The sequence below is a fragment of the Topomyia yanbarensis genome, chromosome 1 (assembly GCF_030247195.1).
Source record: "Topomyia yanbarensis strain Yona2022 chromosome 1, ASM3024719v1, whole genome shotgun sequence".
Taxonomy (NCBI): domain Eukaryota; kingdom Metazoa; phylum Arthropoda; class Insecta; order Diptera; family Culicidae; genus Topomyia; species Topomyia yanbarensis.
The window spans coordinates 13,075,611-13,099,298 of NC_080670.1; the positions used below are offsets into that span (position 1 = coordinate 13,075,611).

Consider the following 23,688-nt stretch of genomic DNA (forward strand, 5'->3'; position numbering starts at 1 on the left):
CAGAGCGCATCGAAGGAATAAAACAGTAAAATGTACAAGTATTTTGGCCGCCCTGTAACAAAGGGTCAGTTGAGAAAATATACTAAACGTGCTCCGTCGCTGATGAAGACGTTAAGGTCTCGCATTACTAATTACAACAATTTAGTATATTTCTCAAACTCTCTTCCTCTCTCTCACTTTTGCCATAATTGAATCGCTTCGTTTGGACCAGTAAGCGTTGTAATTGTGGACGCCATCAATTTGGGGGCAATTAGCGCATCAGGTTTTGCAATTTGCAAACGATTCGACTCGCGGTAAAAGGTAAATTTCTCAGATTTTCTTCCAACAAATTATCAACAGTTTTCATTTGATTCATAAGGTTTATATTTTTTCATCTTAAGAGTGATTGTTCACTCGAGTTTGTTTTATATCTTTCGTTTTAGTACAGATCATCTTTATCATTGTCATCCTAGCGTAACTACGTGACAGTTCAATCGTTTTTCAGTAGCATAATTTTTCCACTTAATTAATGTTGTTTAGTACTTTGCTAGTGTGTTAAGTCATACTTTGCCTGCTGCTATACTCCCATCCAAGGACGGGACGAGGACGTTGTTCTGTATCAAAAAAAAATATTTATATGTACAATTCTCCGGCTGCAACAAGCTTCGATATTAATTCCCGATGCACACCGTCGTCTACCATTGGGTCTGACCCCGCTAAATGCGACTCCCCCCGTACAGCCATTCATCTCACAAAGCATGTTTTTCACAGGCCGCACAGCAGTAATCACGGTTAATTAAACTACACTTTTGCGCGGCTGGCTGCTCTTTTACACTATAGGAAACATTATTTAACATTTCATTTTTCAATTAATACTCTTTTCAGTACCATCTCCGTAGGTATTGGATGGGGGAGGGTGAGTAGTCGCTGCCGGCTAAAGTGGCCCAGAGCTTCTGGTTGCTGCTCCCCCGGCACAGAATTCAGATACATAACCTCAACCGAAAGAGAAGAAGAAGTTTTCGACTGACTGTCTGCGCTGGTGCGGTTCGGGAAGAGGCTAGCGAAGCAGAAAGAAATATTACTCTTGCCTCTATATATCTTTCTCCGTTTCTCACTGAACTCAATTCCGGCGGCGGCGTCGGCAGCGAAGGGTCAAATGGGTAAATCGGGCCTGAGGGACATATTTCGCAAGCTGAGGCCCAACCACCAATTTATTAACGTTTATTTACAACGGGTTTTGTTTTCCCTCGCCGCCAGAGTAGGCCATTTAATTAAATCAAATATTGCCTGTTCTCCTCACCCGCGCCAAGCCTGTCAATCGCTTTGTTATTGTTTGCGCGATGTCATCGCGTTAATTAAAGCTTTGCTTGTGCTGCCATCTTTAGCCTATTGTTGTCGAAATTTTCAAGCGGATTAGCTACATTTTGGGGTTGGGATTGATAAACGTGTTTGCTGCTTGACAAACTACGCGAAAACAGTAAAGATGCTTTTTCGTTCGATTTTCAACGGCCTACTACGGTATTTACAATTGATTCTTAACTAGGTTTAACGCTTCAGTATAGTTAGTCTCTCGATTTGTGTTGTTGTTTAATTATATTTTACATAGATTACAAGGTGCTTACATCGCGAGTGAGAAGGAAATCACATCTACATACAGAGTTCGACCTGGATTGACTTACGTTTTACAAAGGTTGATGAGACCGGAGGAGGAACGCCCTCGAATCGAATAAATTATCTATTTGATAAAACTTCAAAATAACATTAAAACAATAGGAAACACTGATATCACTCCTTTCCGCTCTCTAGTTTGCTCTCGTTCTCACACAGATTATCTATTGGATCACAACACAAATACTCGTTCGCTCTGTGCTCACTCAATCAAATCAAGTCTTATCGGCGGCAATCGTCTGCAGCAATCTGCCGTAGGTGGTGAGATTGATCAGGGTTTTGGTGGCCGCCTGCTGCTCGGCCGGCGTCTTCGGACACGACCCGATCACGGTGCTCAAGCTGTTGTCGGCGAAGGAGCTGACGACGGAGGCACCCGGTGCCCAATATTATTTATGCGGACTGCCACCGTTGTCGTCGTGGGCGATCTTCTTCTTCAGGATGTTCATATCGTTGACGCTCTCCAGGAACGTCTTCTGGGCGGACATGATCTTCACCGTTTCGACATCCTTCTTCAGCTCCTCCATGTCGCGCTTCAGCTTGGCCCGGCGGTTCTGGAACCAGGTGATAACCTGCGGAGTGAGAGAGAGACGGTGGGATCAGTTTTCTATTTGATAGCGAACGGCTCGATAATAAAGTGTAATCAAGAAGGTCACGGAAAGAAAAAGAATTGTCTTTCAGATATAATTATCTGGCTCTATGGAAATGAAAATTGACTTCCTATATCGATTTGATTAAATTTTGAAGTTTGTAGGTTTGGTTAACAGAGAAACAAAATTGGCAATAATTTTGCAGAAACTTCTAGCCGCGACTGAATATGTAAACAGAATATAGCACTGTTTAAGGAATAGAAGAATACCGACAACGCGGCAGCCCCGTGGAGGACGTGACCCAATTCTCAACCCTGCCATGTGTAAGCTAGTATAGAAGAAAAATTCAGTAAGTGTCTTACTTGGTAAGTTCAAATCTCGCGTAGTGACAATTGACTGCCAGTACGAGTGTGTGTGCGCGCGACAGGCGACACTACGAACACTGGTACTTGGTCAGTTCCTCCACGTCGCGCTTCTGCTTCGCCCGGCGGTTCTGGAACCAGGTGATGACCTGGAACGGGCAATGAAGAAAGGTGTTTTGGGTTTGAAATAATGTGCGGAGGGAAATTCATTTTGTTCATGTGAGCCGTGAAGCTTCAATAATTATTTTAAAAAACTTCTCTAACACAGACATCAAAATCATGTAGGATGCAGCGGTACGACGTATTGGGAAGTTTGCAGTTAGGTGTGTTGAGTAAGTAGCAAGAGAAGATTGATTAATTTGTGATTCGTTTCAGAGTAGCCGGAGGCCATTCTCCAGCACGGACATCAACACTGACAACACCATTTTTTTCAATGGAAGCCAAACATCGTAATTGTGTAATATAATTTGAAAGAAAATTCTGACAAGAAAAAACTTCCCGCTAGCTCAGAAATGAAATATAATTTGAAAGAAATGCAACGATAGTTACCTGCGCATTCGACAACCCCAGGGCAGCAGCAATTTCATCACGGTCCGAGGGGGAAAGGTATTTTTGGTACAGGAACCGCTTCTCCAGCTCGAAGATCTGGTGATTGGTGAAGGCTGTCCGCGATTTCCTTTTCTTCTTTGGTTGCGGCCGGTTGGCGAATAAGTTCAAATGCGATTGCTCTGTAAAGCAGAAAATGAAATTTGTTTTGGTTCATTTGTTGAATTATGTTGCTAAATCGCAATACAGTGGGATTTTTTTTCCGGGCTTTTGAACTTCAAGAAAATCACCGCTGCTAGCGGCGGCGGCGGCAGCGACTGACCATTGTCATAAAATCATAAAGTTTTATAGTGACTTAATTCTCTCATTTTAAAAGCCCAAATTGAACACAGAGACGCTCACTACTGTTTGCTGCAGCAAGCGGATTGGTAATGTGGCTACCGCACCCCGAGAAGCCATAAAACGGTCCGCCGCCGGAAAGCGTTGCCCGCCGACGGATAAATTAACACGAAATCATAATTTCCACTGATGAACATGTTTTTTTCCCGAAATCAGCAGCTGTTTTGATGTGCGTTGCTCTAAGTAGACTCTGTTTAGTTGTAGTTTGAAAGCAGCGTTTAAAATGCCAAAACTTTAGTTTCGAGACCGAGTGGTGATAAATTTTCATAAAATTAGACAATTTACGATCGAGCCGTAAATTTTGCTCATTTAATTTAATTTAATATTTTCGGGTCGTAAAGAAAAAGATTCCGCCGTTGGCGAACAACGGTGCAACTATACTTCATAATTGAAACCGCAGTTAAGAAAAATTTGCATTTTAATTCGTGTTGTCCATTTTTTCACGGTTCTGACAGCGACGGACAGCTAAAAAATTGGAACGATAAATGAACGGGCGCCATTGTTCGGGTTTGGAGCGGCCGCGACACCAGCGAATAAAATGTCATGTTCAGGTGTAATCTCATTAGTAACAATCGCGAAATTACCGGTCTCTTGCATCTGCTCCGCTTGTCACACTCGTTAGCACTATCATTAAACTGGCAGGCTGGGTGCGGCTTCTATCAAAAGCCTCGTCGGACCACTCCGGACGACACAGTCGCGACAAAGAAAACTAATTAACTCTCAACAAGCGGCTTGAAAGAAGCCCCCGACCAAGGAAATATTAAATTAAATGATAATATATTTGACTTTTCCTTCTCGGTAAGCCTCCGCTGCGCGCGGCATCCTTTTTTCGGCCTTAGAAGAAGTCATAAAATTATTAAAAATATAAATGAATTCTTCCCGAAACTGAAAGCGGCAACTTGCCGCCGTCACCAAGGGAAGAACCAATTGACAGATCAGAAGCGGCCGTTCGCCGCTGTACCACCACCTCGCCCTGTTTATGCAAATATACAATAAAATGTTTTCAGAGCCGTTTGCGAATTTTTCGTCTGTTTTTGGCCGACCGGCGGAAAGGATTTTTAATCTTTCCTCGGCGCAAATTGGCCGCAGTAGTGCGAGGCGGCTAATTAGCCCAGCAGTCGAAATCGTCACTTCTTGGAAGCAAACCGAACCGACCGAATGGATTCGGATAGAGTACCGACGACCGGCACCAGCGATTGCAGCGGGGGGATTAAATGACGCGAATAACTGCAGCCGCCTGCGATAGCAGCGAGCGCTTTGATCTGTCAAAATGCTTTGATGACAGGCCGGCCCTGGGTTGCCTGCCTGCCAGTCGGGGGTTCAGTTCTCGCCGGTGATGGCTGCACTGGACTCTCGAGATTTGGTTTGGCTTGTTTGTGTGTAATGCTCGATGATCCCTCTAATTAGCTTCTTGAATCGTCTGCCGCCTCGCGGTCGGTTTGATTTCTCGTTTCTGAGGCAGCCGCTTTTTATGAGTGTGATAATTAGTTTTGGAAACTATGGAATTATTAAAATTTTCAACTGGGTGGTGGTGCGGGAACAGTTAACCGAGACGAAGGATGAAACATGTGAAAGTCAGCGAGTATGTGACGATTTTCAAGGAGACAGACTATCAAAAAAGCCGTTTTATCCATCACAGCCATCATAATCGATATAACTGATCTACTATCTATTTCGCAATTGATTACTACAAGTTAAGAAATGAAATAGCATTTGAAAGAAGAAAAACACTGCCACCCCATTTCGTTCCCAGCATTTGAATCAAAACCAGTTGCTGTCAGTTTTAGTCTATTTAACCACTCCGAAATAGATTTCCAGCACCGTCGGTTCCACTTCGCCACCACGCGCAATTACCACTGTGTGTGTGCGTGTGCTAGTGAGTTTACTGAGCTGCCTCTGCAGCGGCAAAACAAAAACACCATAGATAGCACAACCACCAAGTGGATGGCTGTAATAAGCTGTGGGGGACGCCGACACTGCCTTTGATCTGGCCCGATCTCGTCCGCCGTGCGAGTGAGTGTGGATCCGTTGCATGCGCGCGTAGGGTGCGCGAGTATTGCCACGCCCCACGCGAGATGGCGCTTCGGCTTCGCCGATTTTCGTTTGTTCTTTTCCTTTCTATCGCCCGCTCTCGACGGTCGTCAGTAAAGGGTTAAACCAACACCTAACCAGTGGCGAAGCACGTTTCGTGATCGGATCCATTCTCGAGCTAGTGTGAGTGTGGGAGGCAAAATAATTGAGTGGAATTGAATCAGCAATAATTTTTGCATTTTCTGGTTTGTTACGCGCACCAGTTCGTCGAAGCGAATCGAATGATAGCTGTACCTAGTGTTATTTATAACGCCTCGGATCTGGACATGTAATTAGACAGCAGGCACGGGCGGTAATTAGTGTCACGTTGCGTAATTTATACTGAACAAAATGGGTGAGTGCTAGTCATTCATATCAGAATAAATAATTAACCAAACATCATTCCAGTCCTGCAGTTGCTGCAATGATTGATGAAGTTGGCTGGCTCATTAGTAGTGCTGTTCGTGCTGGCAAATAAGGTGTTTGTTTGTGAGAGAACCAACTCCGATTGATTACTAACCGCAAGCAAAATGCCGACACAAGTCGGATAGTCTCCTCGTCTGCTTCACTCGCCAAAGTGTCAGACAATGTAACTGATGTGACAGTTGACGGCTACCACCTAGCCAGACTGCCAATAAAGTGACGGAATCGATTCTCGGTATTGCCCCTTGTTCATTTCGTCGGTGGTATGTTGACTGTTTATTCCAACATATGTCCTGATCATTGCAAACGCCGACGGCGTTTTTTTCCGGTACCAAACCATTCTCGGACATAATTCCAGTAATTAATTAACACATTACGCAGCGATATGTTGCGAAGAAAGAAAATTCCACATGCTCGGATGAGCAAGGACGGTACACGCACTCATCTGCGAACGCGAAACACAATAATCAACACCGCAATTAAAACGGTGTATTCCGTCCCCGGCGGGGATACGAACAGAACAACCGAAACCGGTGTCCAAAAATGAATAATTATTTTTACGACGTATGAAAAATGCCATTTTAGTCATCACCCTCTTATTACTGTTATTGTCTTTATCGTGTCAAACGAAAACCATTTATTTGATCTGGAATAATGTACCGTGTTCAGGTGACGCCTGCTTCTTTTTATTCGATCGCAGCTAAACAGCTTCTTCGCACTGATGTCGATGGTTCCACTTTGACGGCTGGTGCTATAGTATCACCTCCGCGCCAGCTTTCGAAACGTCAGGTTGATCGATTTTAAAAATAACCCGGAAAGGAATTTACTTTTTTTCGTTCGTTCTTTTGGGCATTGGGCTAGCCGGATAGGTCGGGAAGGTACCGCGTACGGGTGTCGTGACTGGTTTGTTTAACGAGCTTCGGTTCTGTTTTGCAACAGTAGCAGCCGAAGCGGGTTAGTTTGCAAGAAGGTGGGTAATTTGCCGCAAATTTTCAATAATAATGGAAAAATAGCGACGACGAAAGTAGCGCTACATGAATGGGTTCAGCACGGAGAAAGACAGCTAAATGGGTATCACGCGAAACGGTGACGATTCTGACAGCTGGCGGGGGGGGGGACTTGAAGGTAGCGGTGTAGTGCCGATTGCGATTATAACAGGACCGAGAAAAGGAGTGGAATGAGCGTAGGATTATAGTAACTATAAATAAATTGTCCTACACGAATGGTTTAAGTTGAATGAAGTACAGTTGAGAGCCGATTTTGAGATTGCCGGAAGAGCTGGCGGAAAGTGCTTTAATAAATCAATATTTTCTTCTAGGATATCAAATGTGCAGTTAGAAGCTTTTCATCGTGGGCTGATTTAAGATTTTCGGTAACATGACAACCAAAATTCTAATATTCTTTTTGCTTCCAGGTAAGTCACGATGTTGAAGACGCGGACTGTTTGCTTTTAGAACATATCAACAATTTCGTAAAGGTGAGAATAACTTTGGTAATACTCTACTTTTTCATATGTCTTCTTCCATTTCTTTGCGTGTAACAACTTAGTGTCAGTGTAAAAGAATGCATTTTCGGCAACTGGGTGATAGCAACATCATATTTCATGAAACTGTGAGTATAGTCAATACCCTCATTAAAAATTATTTCGTAGTGTCAATATCACATCAGAGCAAAAATGCCATTTTTTTCTTGAAAAGACCTACATCTATCGTTTACATCTTTTTCAGCACATCATACCGCAAAGTCCGGTTGCAGTAAAAAAGAGGATCCCCACCAACCTTCTCAAGGCCCATTGAGCAAACGAACGACGTTGCCCACGGCTTTAATTCCTACACAAACGACCTGGTATGAATTAAGACAAAGATGTTTTCTCAATCTTTTCCAACGATGCAATTTCCGCTAAATTAAATGGTGATACGTAGGAGTTGTGAATCTAGGTGGAAAGTTAAACTACAACTTGATAAAGCTCGAGGAAAAAGTATTCCAAACGAAGTATCCAGAACAAAAGGACAGCCAGCTGCAGAAGTTATAGAGCAGGAATTAATCCGTAGTGAGGTAGTATCCTAGATGGGGAACATGCGAAGGTACAGTAGTGCGGCGATGACCAATCGTTGCTCTAGAATCATCACTGACGACTAGATCACAACATGAGCTCGCTGATGGCAAGCGATCATCGGAGTGAGTGCCAAGGTAGGATCTGCGTGAATCGAGAGATGATGCGGAACGACGAGCACGAGTTTCATAGGACGTGATCACAACCTTTGAACTCGTTCGGAGCTTCAACTAGAATCTTCGATCAAAGAACTCCTTCGCGATATCTACTACACGGTCTGTCACTAAACATTCAGGAATTCAATCGGTACCAGTGATTTGATTTTGGCATTTACACATGTGTGAACTATTTTGATTTATCGTCCAACTAGCAACAAGTTGATCTCTTTGAATCTCGAAGAGGGTTACGGCAAGGTGATGGTCTATCGTGCCTGCTGTTCACCGTTGCGTTAGAAGGCGTAATAAGGAGAGCGGGGATAGACACGAGTAGCACGATCTTCAGGAAGCTCGTCCAGCTTCTTGGCTGCGCCGATGACATGGACATAATGGCACGGAACTTTGAGGCGATGTCGGAAACTTACATCAAACTGAAAGCTGAAGCCAGCAGGATTGGACTTGCCATCAACGTTTCGAAGACAAAATGCATGAGAGGAAGATATTCTAGAGGCGGCAATGTGAACCTCCCATCCCGAGTTCGGATTGACGGTGAAGAAATCGAGATGATCGACGAATTCGTGTATTTGGGCTCACTGGTAACCGCCGACAATGATACCAGCAGAGAAATTCAGAGACGGATCTTGGCGGGAAATCGTACGAGGACGCTCCAGTCGAACAAAATTCGCCGCCGCTCGAAGTTGATTATCTACAAGACTGATCTACTGATTAGACTGGTGGTCCTCTACGGCGACGAGACCTGAACTATGCTCGTGGAGGACCAACGCGCCCTTGGAGTTTTCGAACGAAAAGTGTTGCGTACCATCTATGGTGGCGTGCAGATGGAAGACGGAACGTGGCACACGCGAATGAACCATGAGGCATCAGCTGCTGGAAGAACCATCCATCGCGCATACCGTATAAATAGGACGTTTACGGGAGGCTGGACACGTCGTAAGAATGTTGGACGACGACCCGGTGAAGCTGGTTCTTGAGGGCGACCCTACAGGAACAAAATAGAGATAGAGGAAAACCTGCGGAGCCTTCAAAGACTGCGAGGCTGCCGAAAAGCAGCAATGGACCGAGTGGAGTGGAGACGGCTTCTGCATACAGCAAGAGACAACAAGGCTTTAGCCTGAACGGTAAGGTAAGTAAGGCAGCAAGTTAGTGTTACTGACGAGTGGAACATGAAGCATTCAAATCCAACTTGCCTAACCTTTTGAAGTTCAGCTAGTGATTGCGCTTTTCAAAAGGTTTCTGCAGGCAGTGGATGGACCATGAATGATGGATGTTTGACTTTTCATTCAGAAGAGAACTTCCTGTCTACGCGAAAACTGGCGATAGGTAATGTTCGACAAAGAATCATCAGCTGTATGGGAAACTATTCAATTTTAGTATAGCACAAACTGTCTAATGAGTTTAATTTCGACTCCAGGTGGGCGATAATACGAGAAATTGCTTGAGGAAGCACAAAGGCCTATGAAATCCGAGTGAAGATTGCGGTACTGATGCTCATACCAATAACATACTCTTCTACTGTAAAAGAAGACAATCTACACGGGCGTCCTCTAGTTCGGTCACAGTACCCTCGTCATGGAGAGAAAATCAACGTTTCAGTACCATCGGCAACGTCCATCAGGAGCAGTCTGAACTCCCGTACGTCACGGCGCATCGAAGACGTTTGGAACATAGGCCCTTCTAGAAGATTTGTCGGAACTCTCGCTGATGGCGCAATAGACGCGGGTATTGCAAGAACGGAAACTATTCCACCAAGAATTTCGCGCTTTCGAAGTCGGAAACCTACAACTACATCCCCAAACGCTACTAGTTATTGAGAGGCTATTTTGTTATCGCTTACGTTTGCGAAGAAGTAAGTCCGTGATTTCTGCTCAATTTGGATCGTTCTACTCTGGGCAGTATAATGAAATGTCACGAAGTTAGCCCGAGGGAGCCCAAATCAGTCGAGACTAGGCTAGGATGAATGTTGTTACAGAGAGATGAAATACAGCCCGCTAATTCACAATGCTCAGCGCTGTCACCATCAAAATGTAGAGATAATATAGAACGAGGCTCTACACAAGACCATAAAGCAGTACATCAGCTATCCACAAACGATGAAAGGGCAAAAGAGCTATCTGAAGCATTGAGTAAATGAGAGGCTACCCTAACCCAAGGATATTTTCGGAAATTTACTACAGAGGAAGTGAATACATCTCACAACCGAATTTGATACTTTCCGATGCTTCCGGTAATGAATCTTAACCATATCCGCGTAAGTAATTTTCTACAGGATTTCACAAAATCGTACCCTTCAAAGCAACGGATCAGTTGACGCCCTCTATGTCTCCCAATTTGGTTCCGTCGTTGGCTCCGAAGACATCTGAAAAATGTATCTCCAAGCCCAGAAAAGAGTAAACAAGGTCAAGAGAGAACAGATATAACTCAGATGCTGCTCTCCAAGTACCTCTCACCTAGAAAACACCTAGACGACTTGGATATAATCTATCGATGGATGTCAGCAAATCTATGATTCTCGTTTCGAAAACTAGCTGACAAGGCTGAGATTTTTTTCCCGAATGTCTGATATCAAGACATCTCGCTGTTACAGGACCGCTACCTCACCAGATGATTACAGCGAAGTAGAAATGTACACATTCGTAGATGCGAGCGATTCGTGTCTATACTGAAATGAAGGTCTTCGCATTAGTCTTCTCAGACTAGATGTCATATAAGGGCTTCGTTCACAGTATAGTCATTACGTGGGAGTGTGTAGAAGCAAATTCTTCGAAACAAATATTTGTTAGAATGACAATGGGTTCCGGTGAGACTAGGTGTAGCAAACGTTGCTGGAAAGACACTCCTGAACTAAGTAACCCTAACCAATGGGTTGGGTTCGATATTCTCTTGAAATCAAAAGCAAAATTGCTATTAAAATTGCAGTTAGTTACACATAAATCCAACCAAGCCTACAACTTCATCTTAAGACTCTTGAACCGATCATTGCTAACAATAAGTGTAGTATGTGGTCTGTTCTTCTGCGGACAACATGCTATGTTATTATAGCCTTCAGAACAGTTCAATGAAGTCACAGTCGAGGGCCAATCCGATCAGTGTTTTCTTGTAGGACATCAATTTCGAAGGCGAGCGAAGCATTCCATTGTAAGCTGATTCAAGATTTTTCAGTAACACGGGAATCAATCGTCTAAAAGTATAGAAGTTGCGAGGTGGAGGACACAGACTAAACTGTTTGGTTTTGTAAAAACGACTTCGGTAACTTTTTTTTTCTTTTTAGTATGAGCGTATTTTCAACTGCTAGTACCGTTTAATGAAGTTGCAATGATAATTTAAAACCTGTGGCCCAATCAGTTGTTATGTACTGATGAGGAGAATCCGTAACATGAAAAATCCATATTTACGGTTAGTATAATTAACATTAAAAAAATATTTCGTAGTGTCAATATCACAATCAACAGAAAATATTTTCGGTTTAGTTTTCCTCAAAGACCTGTGTATCTAAATTTTTCATCTATTCCAGCACATCGACCACCGGTAATCGTAAAGTCCGACTACCACTGTACCAACCTTACCAGTCAAAAGTCATTATATTTGCATGCACGCAACCTGACTTCGTAGAGGCCCGTCGCAGTCACGGGACCACCATCATGCTTATGGCGGTGTATAGGCAAATTATAAAAAAAACACCACGTACATACGTGTATGGAAGGCGCGCAAGACAACAAAGCGAAATCTCGTTAGCCGTAATTATGAAGTGTAAATAAATAACTACATTCATACCCTGTTCCCCGCATCCTGCATCATCGATATTAAAAAAAACCACCCATGAAATGGTGCGAGCTTCAACAGGCCTACTGAAACCAACTAACTTCATCGATGGATTCCGTGTTCGGTAGTGATTTAGAATGGTCATTTTAGCCTTATCCTTACTGGGTGGTCATCCCACTGGTGGTGGTCGAAGAAATATATCTGCTTGACTCGATCCTTTTCTCCTGCTGTCATGTCATAATATTTTGTCAAACAACGCACAAAATTGTAATCGAACTCCTTCGCTGGTGTCCCATAGAACACGCTACAATTGCCAACCACCGTGATGGCAACGCATATGGCAACAATTTTCACATACAGAACCCAGGACACTTGAGATGCCATGCGGAAAGCCATTAACATAATTTGGGAAAAGAAAACGAGAGCAATAAATTATCAACCAACATCGACCCGACCGTGCCGGATTGTTTTGGGTCCGTGTGTCTTTTCAAACAGTCAGAGTAATCGAAGCGGCACTTTTACTGTGTTTGTTTTCCAAGCGAGATAGTCTTATCGTGAACTGAAGTGCTACTATTCGGTCTAATTGATTATGGCATTTCGAGTCGCAAATCGGGAGCAGATGGCGCCGTCAATCACCTGTCCGAATCTAGGATCCCCGTCATTCCATAAAGAAACTGCAGAATGACTGACAAGTTGCGACCTTTTCGGCGAGGCCCAATAATAGCAAAACGAATCGCCTGAACGGCGGCAAAATTTGGGATTGTTGTGCCCCTATTCTCAACAGCCACCACACGGCTCGTTGTCGGCAGACTTCAAAGCGTTTCGTTCATCCTTAAAATTGAAAGTTAATACATCCCACCGTTATAAGAGACCTGCTCGAAAACCGAAAGGCTGGTGCGTCATTATCATCGTATAATCATAATAACAATAATGAACGAGCAGCTCATCTATAAAAGCTTGATCATCATCATCATTTCCCCCAGGAGAGTAGCGAAGAGCTTCGAACGATCCACGCAAACTCGAGATCTGCAAACACCATGACAACCGTAGTGTCTGTGTGTATGTCAGAGACAGAGAAAGAGTGAGAGACAGCGGTAAAGAGCAACACTTTTGTTAAAAGTAAATGATTTTTAAATTAATAAACCTCTTTTTTCCCCTTTTTAGTGAGGCGAACCCGTGTAATAATGACGAACAAAAATGATTGTTATTTGTCGAAAAGTGCTGCAGCAGCGGTACACTGTCGAGAGAGAGAGGGAAAAAAAGAAAATTAATCACATTTTCCTGTATTTGCCGCCTGGCTTGGACTTGGACACGCACCGCCACCTGGAAAGTCTAACGGCGGCTACCCACCGCGTGTATTCTGCCAGTCAGTGACTCGCTCGTTCGTTCGTTCCTTCGTTCATTCGTCAGGCCAAACCCAAACCAAGTCAAGAGCATGGCACTTGAAGCCCCCGAAGCAGGATTGCATACCGATGAAAAACTAAGCCAATGTTTATGCGTTGGAAATATCATAATTACAGCTGCTTATCGGTGGTGTGGTATCTTAAACATAGCGGGCGTTACTTAAGCTGGGTGCGTCGGAGTGCGCTTGCAGTTTTTTTTTTGGAAAAGTTTTGTAATGCCCCTTTGTAAAAGAGATTCATGGTTGAGTGAGTGAGGTAAAGTCAGCTATCAAATAGACTGCTAAGTGGATACGTTCCAAAGGCGCCGCTTCTGTCGGAAATGATTTTCCTAAATTCGGAACCACAGCAGTTACGAGCTCGAAAAAAAATGCTCAAAATAAATAAACATATTTCACATACCAATTCAGTCGATAACGCTGCTGCCATCAGTCGGCAGTCAGTCAGATCAAGGAACTCGAGCCAAGAAGGTTAGATAAATCCTCGCTGAGCGGCAGGCGAACCACTTATGAGTAATTACCTCTTTCTCTGGCGAAGCCGGTTTCAACTTCGAGTGAACGATATTTTTTATTAATTTTATGGCTTTTAAACGATAGCAAATTGATGTTTAATACACCGCTTCAGTACGAAAGCTGGCATTTTCCGTTCGAAATGGTCCCATCCATTTACACAGAGCCTAGAAGCATCTCTGCGCGCGCCCGTTCGGAAAAGAACAGTGGAAAGATGAATTGTACCGGCCCGTGTTGTGTGATGACAGTGAGCGGAACGAAACCGCACCGGTCGAATTGAATAGCGCAGACGGCGTAGCAAAAGGAGCAAAACGCACCCGGCAACCCTGACATGGTCGAGTAAAGTGCGGGATACAAGCAGATGTGGGAAAAAGAAATGCAAATCGACATTTGCGTAGTTTTAGCAGTATGCGCGATTGTCGATTAAGTTGTCGGTTTTTCGACATGGTTGTCATTATCAGATATCAGATCGGATATTTACAGACCTGAAAATGTGTTACATAATAATTTTTGATGCAGACTTTGCTGATGATCCAGATACCAGGCTGTCTTAAGACCACTCGGTGCCCTTAGGCACTATTGAACGAAGTTGATAGTTCAACAAATTTCTGCATATTTCATGATGCGTTTAAGGCTAACGGGTGTTCAATAAAAAATGAGAATGATTTCAAATCCTTTCTGTAATTAAAGTAGAGAGGTTAATTTTTTTTCTCCAAGAGAATTACTCTCTGGACTCCCCAGAAATGGGTGGCATGTTTCTTTTCGCTCGGATGCTGTCAGTTCAATCGAAAATGGCGTCGAAACAGCACGTACTTCGCGAACGTGTTGTACGGTTTTACGAAACGAATGGTCATGTTGGAAAAAAAGTTTACGGTAGACCACTTTCGAGACGAAAAGTGCCCGTGAGTACAGTTTACCGGAGCGTGAAGCGGATGGCCGGTAGCGGCCCTCAGGCGAAGATAATGACCAAGAAGAAGAAGGAAGCGTTGATAAAGCTGTTCGACAACAAGTACGGAACGAGTTTGCGTGACGCCAGCCGAAAATATCACTGCTCCCATACATTGATTCACCGAACCCTCAAGATGGGAGGACATCTTCTGTCGGAGCCTCGATCCCCTGAGAACGCGGACTAGCAGTTAGCAATCGCGAAATCACAGTGCCGGTGGATAACGAAGAAATGAGGATTTTTTTAGCTCCCTCAGTTCCCTCGTGTACAAAAATAATTTGTGGGCCAAGGATACGAAGCAATTGACCACAAGGATCCGGAATCGTATCCGGACGTCAGTGCCATCCAGCGCTCTTGCAAGAGCATCACGACTAAGCTGCGTCGTACGGCTGACCAGGGCCGTTTCCTCAATATTCATTGACGATTTTTTGAAGAATAAACATATTCTTGATAAAAAAATACTGCATTCGTTGAAACAAAAATTTTAAGTTTACTACATGAAAAAATTCTCATAGAACACCCGTTATTTTCGTAAACAACGCGCTCGGCTATTTACAACTGCGTAAATATTGCAAAATCTATTATATATGTCAATACATGTCAATCTTCATTGATAGATGGCCGGACATTGCATGTTTAGATATCTACCGCTGAAGTATAAGTCTTTTGGTACATTAAATACGGACAAAATACAGGAACAATTCATAATTCTCTGTTGATTTTGTTGGTTCATACTATTATCGGATTTTCCACTCTTAATGCTATCCTCGAAAATATTGCACCACGCATAATAAATATATTTACTTCAAATACAGTTTAACGTTTATTGCTCATATTCTGTAAATTAGGTGATTTTTTGCAATAAATGTTTTTTTTTGTTGAAAAATGCAAACGTACAATAATTCCAAATCGGTCAGGATGCTTTTTGGTCCTGCAAGCAATATGCAGTTGCGGCAAATGAGGTCAGATTTATGTCACAACCGGGATTATGAACCAGGACAAAGAACTTACAACAAAGCGTGCCTTAACAAACGTCGACTAACTCTTATTTACAAGACAGTGGTTCTCCGGTCTTTTGGTGTGCATCAACTTGGTGCCGTTATGCAAAATAGGTCATCAAAATAAATTTGGGCGCAAAATTTATTTTGATGACTATTAAAATAAATTTTGTGCCTAAAGACTGCAGTACGCCGCGAACCTAGCTCTACAGTTCCAGTAGGATTACTCTCGAAAAAACTACCGCAATACGCCAAACTACCCGGAACTTCAGTAAATTAAAAGATACCGGACAATTATGAAGCAGCAGATAAAAAAATACGCTTGCTTGATTTTGCTAATAATTAAATTTAATGAAAGTAGAAAATAGCTGGAAGAGAAGATACTGACACTACTGTGCAAAAGTTTATGAGTACCATTCAAAAATGTTTTTAAATATTACATATTACAAACTGAATCTTTTTCTTAATTTGGATAACGAATTAATTTTTGGTCACGGTTTCTACGTAGTGCAATAATTTCGTGGACAACCTTTGGTTGTAAAACTACAACAAATCTAATATACTAGCAGTACATCAATACCACTCAGTTTGACGTGTTTTGCTTCGGATTGAGCTAACTGAAATCAGAAGTGAAGGATTCGTTTGGTTTTTCGTTTGACCATGCATTATACTAAGGCTGATATAACACTATGTCAATCTACGAAAACCAAGAAACAATATGCCAATAAAACTCAACTATTAAAATTATGCATTGGTTACGATTTCAACGCGAAGTTGTCTTTAGACGAATCAATTTTTATAGGTATATTTTTATATATATTTTTAAACCACGGGACTTACAAAAGAGGTATTGTTAACTTATTGAACGAGAGCAGTACCACGTTCCTGATGTGATGAAACTGGATATCATGTGACTTCAGAAAAGCCCAATTTTGTCTGTCAATAAACATTCCACTTCGCGAATAGAAGGCTTTAAAGTCTATCAATACTGTCGTGGTGAATCCTTTTCAGATGATTCAGAATCAGGAGCCGCACGTTTCTTTCTGCGGAATAAGAAATAACGGTTCTTTGGTTGGTCGAGTTTGTATCGCTGTACCCCATAGTTTATCTTTGCGTTTGACATTAATCTGGTTTAGCCGAAGCTAAAATTAGCAGCAGCAGCAGTTTTTATTGCGCCAGTAGTGAGGTCAGGATAATTTTATACGCCTATTCAGTATCTAGTCTGACCATAAAGTACGCTATCATGCTCGTATTTTTCCCGATTCCCGTTTTTGTTTGTGTTTATTTTTATTACTGGCCATACAAATCGGAAAAAGAAAGCTGAATTCGAGCTACCGTAGTTAGTGTTTCTTATGCAAAAAAAGTCCAAAAGATTCTATTGAACATAGTAGGGTTGTCTCTATAAAATGTTTTAATTCATTTTACCCCAATTCGTCCCAAATTTTCGGTTTTTAGTTTACTTTACTCAATATCTTGGAGGTATGCCAAATTCGGCTGATCAAAAGTAGTGTTTCTTATGCGAGAAACTCCAAGAAATCGTTTGTAGATAGAGATAAAGACCGCGCGAAACGTGTAAACCCGTTTTACCCCGATTCTTCCTAAAATTCAAAAGGGAACTCAAACATGGTAATATATTTTGGAATTTTGGCTTAATGTTGTTGATTAATATTGCTATTGTAAAACGGTCTAGAGGATCGATTGCAAATAGTCCAAATTTCCGCACGAAATGTGTGAACCCTTATTCTTTCTATAATTCAAATTTGAAGTTAAACTCGTTTTTTTTTTCATTTTGAGAGGCTTAATACGGCTGCACCAAAGTAGTAATTCTTATGCTAAAAAGTCCGAGGAATCAATTGAAGATAGCTAGAACGACAGCACAAAACGTGTGTACCTGTTTTACCCAAATTCTTCCCATAAATCAAGTTTGAAGTTAATCCTTGCTCAACGTATTAGAAAAAGGCTATGTAAAAAGTACAGGTAATCCATTGAATATAGTTAGAGCGACAACATTAAACGTGTGTATCCGTTTTACCCCAATTCTTTTGAATTCGTCACGTGTTACCCCAAGTCTTCTCATTACTCCAAGTGTAAGGTTCAATCTGGCTCCACACAAAAAATATGATTTAGTGAAATGATAAGTAAGGTATAACTCCACACTGGGAGGAATAAGGGTAAAACGGGCACATACGTATCATGCGGTCATTCTCACTATCTTCAATCGATTCCCCGAAAATTTTGACATAATAATTACTGCTTTTGATCATTCGCATTCAGCCTCTTTCCGAAAAAAACCAGCCAGGCTTAACTTCACACTTAAGTTATTGGAGGAATTGGGGTAAAATGTTTCGTGCGGTCATTGTAACTATCTTCAATCGATTTTCTAGTATATTTCACGTACAAAAATTACTTTTGATCAGCCACTTTCAGCCCTTTTTTTCTGAAATGTTGAGTAATGTATGACTCTACACTTGCAATGTGGGAAGATCGGGGTAAAATGGCTGCACGTGCTTCCTGCGATCATTTTAAATATGTTCAATCGATACTCTGGACTACTTCACTTAACTGCTTTTGATCGGCCGTTTTCAGCCTCTCTTACAATATTGGGTCTGGACAACTTCATGGCTTTATTATGGGAAGAATTGGAGTTAAACGGGTATACCCGTTTCGTACAGACATTCTAACTATATTTGATCGAATCCCTGGCATTTTTTATTTCAGAATTACTGCTTTTGATCAGCCTCTTTCTGAAATGTGGAACCATGTCTTGCTTTATATTTTAGTTACGGAAGGAATTGGGGTAAAACGGATACAGACGTTCCGTGTGGCCATTCTGACTACTTTCAAACGATAACCGGGACTTTTTAGATAAGAATTAACGCTATTGATCGGCCGCATTTAGATTTCTACCGAAATACACAGCCAGGATCAACTTCAAACTTAAGTGTTGCGAAGAACCGGGACAGAATGGACATACAGGTTTCACTAGATTTTTATAACTATACTCCATCACTTCTCTGAACTTTTTTACGTAAGAACTACTAATTCTGGTCAGCCGCATTCAACTCTCTTCCGAGTTGTATATTCAGTCTTCAATATAAATTAAAACAAAAAGGGGAATTGGGGAAAAACGAGCATGGTAGCGTACCGTGCGATCATTGTGAAAGCTAACAATAAATTTTTTTGATCTTTTTAAAAAAAAAGCAAAATTTTTGGGTAAACTTTATACAGCCTATTCAAGCCCGTTTTTACTACATTTTTTCCCACCGTGCATTGTTAGAGAAGATTGCACGAAGACCATTTGCCATCGAAGCAGAAACAGGGGACTTCCCTGACAGAACGACAACGTAGACCAACATCCCTATAGAGAAGCTAAACCACTCAAAATCCTTAAAAGCAACTCTCGGAAACATTAAAAAATCTCCGACGTACCAGCACTCATTTATTTCCCAGAAGAGCAACCACAAAATTCCAAACATTTCGAAACAAGATTACAATGAGCGATGTCGAAAGACATTCGGGCGCTCACATCAACACTAAAGAACAGAAAAATAAACCTAAACGAACAGATAACAACACTAGCTTATAACCCACATCCATCAACAGGTTCATCGAAGCATCTTGATCGCTCTGAAAAACAAAATCTTGTACGGTGCGCACCGTACATGCTCCGCCCGCCATCGTAGTTGAGTAATCGTTTAACACTCACTTAATCTGTCATCGGACACTCATTCGACCTAGTCGCATCTCCCTCCCTCACTCACGTTTCACGTTTCCCCGCCATTCAACGTTCGCTGGCAATCGTTTTTCGAATTACTGCGTGTAATTTCCCAAGAGAGTCACTTTACTGTTTACACGACCGAACTGTCAAACACTCAAAATGAAACATAAACTCGAAAACACCACGCTCGCATGTTGAATGGTCGGGAAGCTGTCGGACCTAACCCAACCGTCGATCGCCATCAAACCAAATAGCTTTTACGCTTCTCCTCTGTTCTGACGCTGCTGCGTGCGGAAGTAGTAGGCTGTGCGCTTACCTTTGAAAGCCGTCCGAATCCGGATTTGTGCTTTTTTCGACGTTTGTTTACCGGTGTTTAGCCGTTGTGCTCGCGGCTACCGTTTGTAGTGACTTATCCGCGCGAAATGTCTATTAAGCGGCGCACTGTTGTGTGTGTGTACATTTGCTGAGCTTATTTACATAACAATGCTAATGGTAAGTGCTCATAAATAAACATAATTACGGTTCGGGTTCTTTCTTCTCCTCAATCCATTCACAAAAGCCGATGCGAGAAGCAACAACGAAAAGAAGCAAACCTCAAACGGAACAAGTCGGAAGAAAGCGCAAAGGCGTTCAATTGTTGATTTCCGACCGAGTTTGAAGGAAATGCAAACTTTTCGGGCTTCGCAAATTGCTCTAATTTGCCCCGAAAAAAAAAACAGAACGACCCGAGTCGGCACGTCGTGGGCTTCAATTATCGTCATAAACGTCAACACGGGTAGGTTTTGCCTTATGTGCATCATCACATAAGAGCCGGCTCCAGGTGGGGTAGCTGACAAGATATACACTCCACATACACAGGAAGACCGCATTCCCATTCAATAGCCAGCCAACTGGCATAATTAGCGTGTTATTTAATTTGGAGAGAATCTACTCTGTCCAAGGTGTGCAGCACTTGGTGTTAGAATATAACCCGCGGTCGGCCCCCTTAATAATTATAGGCCGCCAGCGAGCCGCTATCGTATTAAATGGATTTATAACAATCTTTGCAACACCCGAAAAAAATGATGAAGAAGGAAACACCGAAACAGCGAGGTGCGAGAGCCCGGGAAGCGCCGCTCATATTTTACAACGCGGAGAGATTCGAAATTTTTAAAGAGGAATCATAAACGCATATCATTACACAATCCGTGGTGGGCTCTCACGCAGCAGCACTGTGGTCAATCTCGGTTCGCGAGGAAGATCAAAGAAGGCCGCGCGTTCCCTATTTCTCTCTCTCTCTCTCTCTCTCTCTCTCTCTCTCGTTCGAACACAGAATAGTTCCTCCAAGCGGACCCGGGAGTGATAATAATGATACTTTAGGTCAAGTTCCTCAGCTATTCCCGTTTGTTGTTCTTTTACTTAAAATCAATTCTATAACAAAAACGGGAAAGAGGCTCTTAGCTCTTGATCAGGGCTGCCAATTGTGTGTTGGTATGTGCGAAGAAAGAAATCAATTAACAAATCAATAATTGATGTTCATTCATGAGTGCAACGGTCATCGGCGGTCGGTGGAATCACGTGTGAGAAACAACAGCCTTCGGAACATATACCTTCGAGGATGGACGATCCGAGCCGATCGCGGTACGGATAACTGATTTCGATAAGATTAATATACGCACGGGCGCGGGGACGAGACGGGACGCGACGTGACGTGGTACGGCGGAGATTACAAGGTTATAAGCCGCGCACTCTTCCCTAATGAGAGGTTGATGTGTGCGGAGGTGGTGAGAAAAAAAAACACTCTCCTTTAGGTGCTGACCGCGCCGCCACAACCCGGTGGGTGCCGTTGGCGGGGAAAGAGGATTACGAACTGACAACTGCCAACGACTGCGCGGATGACAGGTGAGTGGTGTATCGTAATCTTGTTAAAGTGTGAATACCTGGTTGGGTCTCGCTCGTAAGATCTGTTTCTCTCTCTCTCTCTCTCTCTCTCTCTCTCTCTCTCTCTCTCTTTCTCGACACAGCGTGCGGTGACTGAAGTGAACTGTTGTGACTGGATACTGTCAGTCGGAGTGGACAGACAAACAAGGGAACGTTGTTTCGGGTATTGACTTGAACAGATTGAGAATGTTTGGAAAGTAGTTATGATATGAAGAGATGATCAAGAGCTTTGTGGCACTGCAGGAAAGTCAGCAGTAAGTGCTCTGAGTGGCATAACTCACCAATAGTCTCGAGTTGATATGTTTTAATTTTCCGAACGCGTCTCCGCTGTCAGACCATTCCAAACAATTAGCAAATTCGCAATAGCATCTCCTTAGTAAACTCATGATATTTCTATAATCAATATTTTGTTGTTTCAATTGAAGATGAATAGATTCTGAGTACTCGTTCGATTCCGAATCTTCCTAGGAAAAAAATAATTATGGAACATGTCAAACAACAAAGGCTGTAAATTACTTTCTTGTAGACGTTAACAATTCACGATTTGATAGCTACTGAGGAAAATTCGAAACGAGAAAAATCAGCCTCTAATTATGTTAAGCACTGGTGCGTCCAAGGAGAAGCAGCCCCTTTATTCCGGATGAAAGCTGTTTTGCTAAAAAATGCATTTTCCTACTTCAATATGATGATATTTTAGAAATTATCAACGAGGTGATCAGTTTTTTTTTTCCTTTATTTAACGAAGCAAAAGTTAATTAATTAAATTTAATGACGAAATCACTTTTTGAATTTGCAAAATATTGTTTCTATTAGGTTTGTGCTACCGGTATCGAAAAACCGGGCAATACCGACCCATTTTTGGTTCTGAAATACCGGTATTGGAAAAAAATAAGATGTGAATGCTTCAACTGGTCGTTGCGGAATCTACGGTAAGTTTGGGCAATGCAGCCACAAAAATATTGCGTCGATTGTTTGTTATCTTTGCCAACGTTCCGACCCCTGGTTTGAGTCTTCTTCAGGGCTCGACAAAATCAACAGAGTCACAGAACGTTTGGTGTACGGTTACCTGTCCTGAAAAAGACCCAACTCTTGGGTCGAAACGTTGGCGAAGATAACAAACAATCGACGCAATTCGTTTTTGACTGTACTGCCGAATCTTACCCTAGAAAAAACTAAGTACTGGTAGTTTCGGTACCATGCAAAATCATAAGCAAAAGAGGTTGCCCGCGGTTACTACTCCGTTATTGACCAGAACCAATTGAGATTGCAATATGTTCGTTAGAACAACATGCTTAGGAAGGACATGATGAGCCACATTGTGCAATCCATATTGATCCTTGCTTGCTGATCAATACCGACGCCGGCCACGTCCGAATGCAGATCTTCTGGGAAAAGAAGGAATGTTAATCCGATACATGTCGCTGCTAGAGACCGAGGAATCCTCTGCATCTCCACATGTATCACGGAAAGGGGAGAGTTGTTAGCAAGTGTGCGAATGGCGTTATCATGTAATAATTGCTCTGGGCAGCCGGCTGCCGAGAATTCGGGGAATTTATCATTTGCCGTAATACGATTGGACAAATAAACAACTTGAACTCCAGATAGCTGACTATGAGGAGCATTACTTATATTTTAATAAATCGGTAACGTCCATTTTGCTATCACGCGACGAATTTTTAGTGGTTTCTATCGTGTCGGTGCTGTGCGTGTTTGTGCGCGTCTCATTTTTTTTTGTAGCATGTACTATTCTTGTAGATAGTTCAAATTGCACATGTATAATGGTTTCTAGGTACTAGGTAGTAGGCATTTATTGATATTAATATATGATATTAAAATGTGAAATTATGTGAAAAACTGAGTTATTTCCGTAGCAATAGTATAACAGAATGCCGATTCTAAGCAAATAACAGAATGCCAATTCTAAGAAAATCATTTCTGCGCGCGATTTATTTATTGTTATGAGAACTACTGGTTATGCTAAGTGAACTAGTTGGCAGTACTACAGTTCTGAGTGAAGATATAGAATACAGTTAATTCAAACATTATTCGTTTTCATACAGAAGACAAACCAGAAAAGGAAAAGCAACAAAAAGTCTCGAATAGAAAAAAACAAGAGTGGAACCTGGGGCCACAACATGCAATATCAACCGTTTTCACGGCAGGGATAGGAAAGAA

General features: G+C 42.3%; 1 protein-coding gene across 2 annotated transcripts in view; it reads right to left on the reverse strand.

The window, feature by feature from the left end:
* Nucleotides 1–376: 376 nt before the first annotated feature.
* The window catches only part of LOC131676922 (homeobox protein B-H1-like), a 51,410-nt gene continuing 28,098 nt past the window's right edge, over nucleotides 377–23,688 (reverse strand). The window contains exons 2-4 of one of the 2 annotated variants that reach the window (XR_009303259.1): nucleotides 3,146–3,324; nucleotides 2,597–2,745; nucleotides 2,086–2,216 (exon numbers count right to left, since the gene is read on the reverse strand). Coding sequence is in view for 1 of the 2 variants with exons in the window: in XM_058956326.1 (XP_058812309.1) it covers nucleotides 2,034–2,216; nucleotides 3,146–3,324 (362 nt within the window). In the remaining variant the exon portion in view is untranslated. Of the gene's footprint in view, nucleotides 2,217–2,596; nucleotides 2,746–3,145; nucleotides 3,325–23,688 lie in introns of both variants that reach the window. The other variant, XM_058956326.1, reaches the window with a different exon arrangement.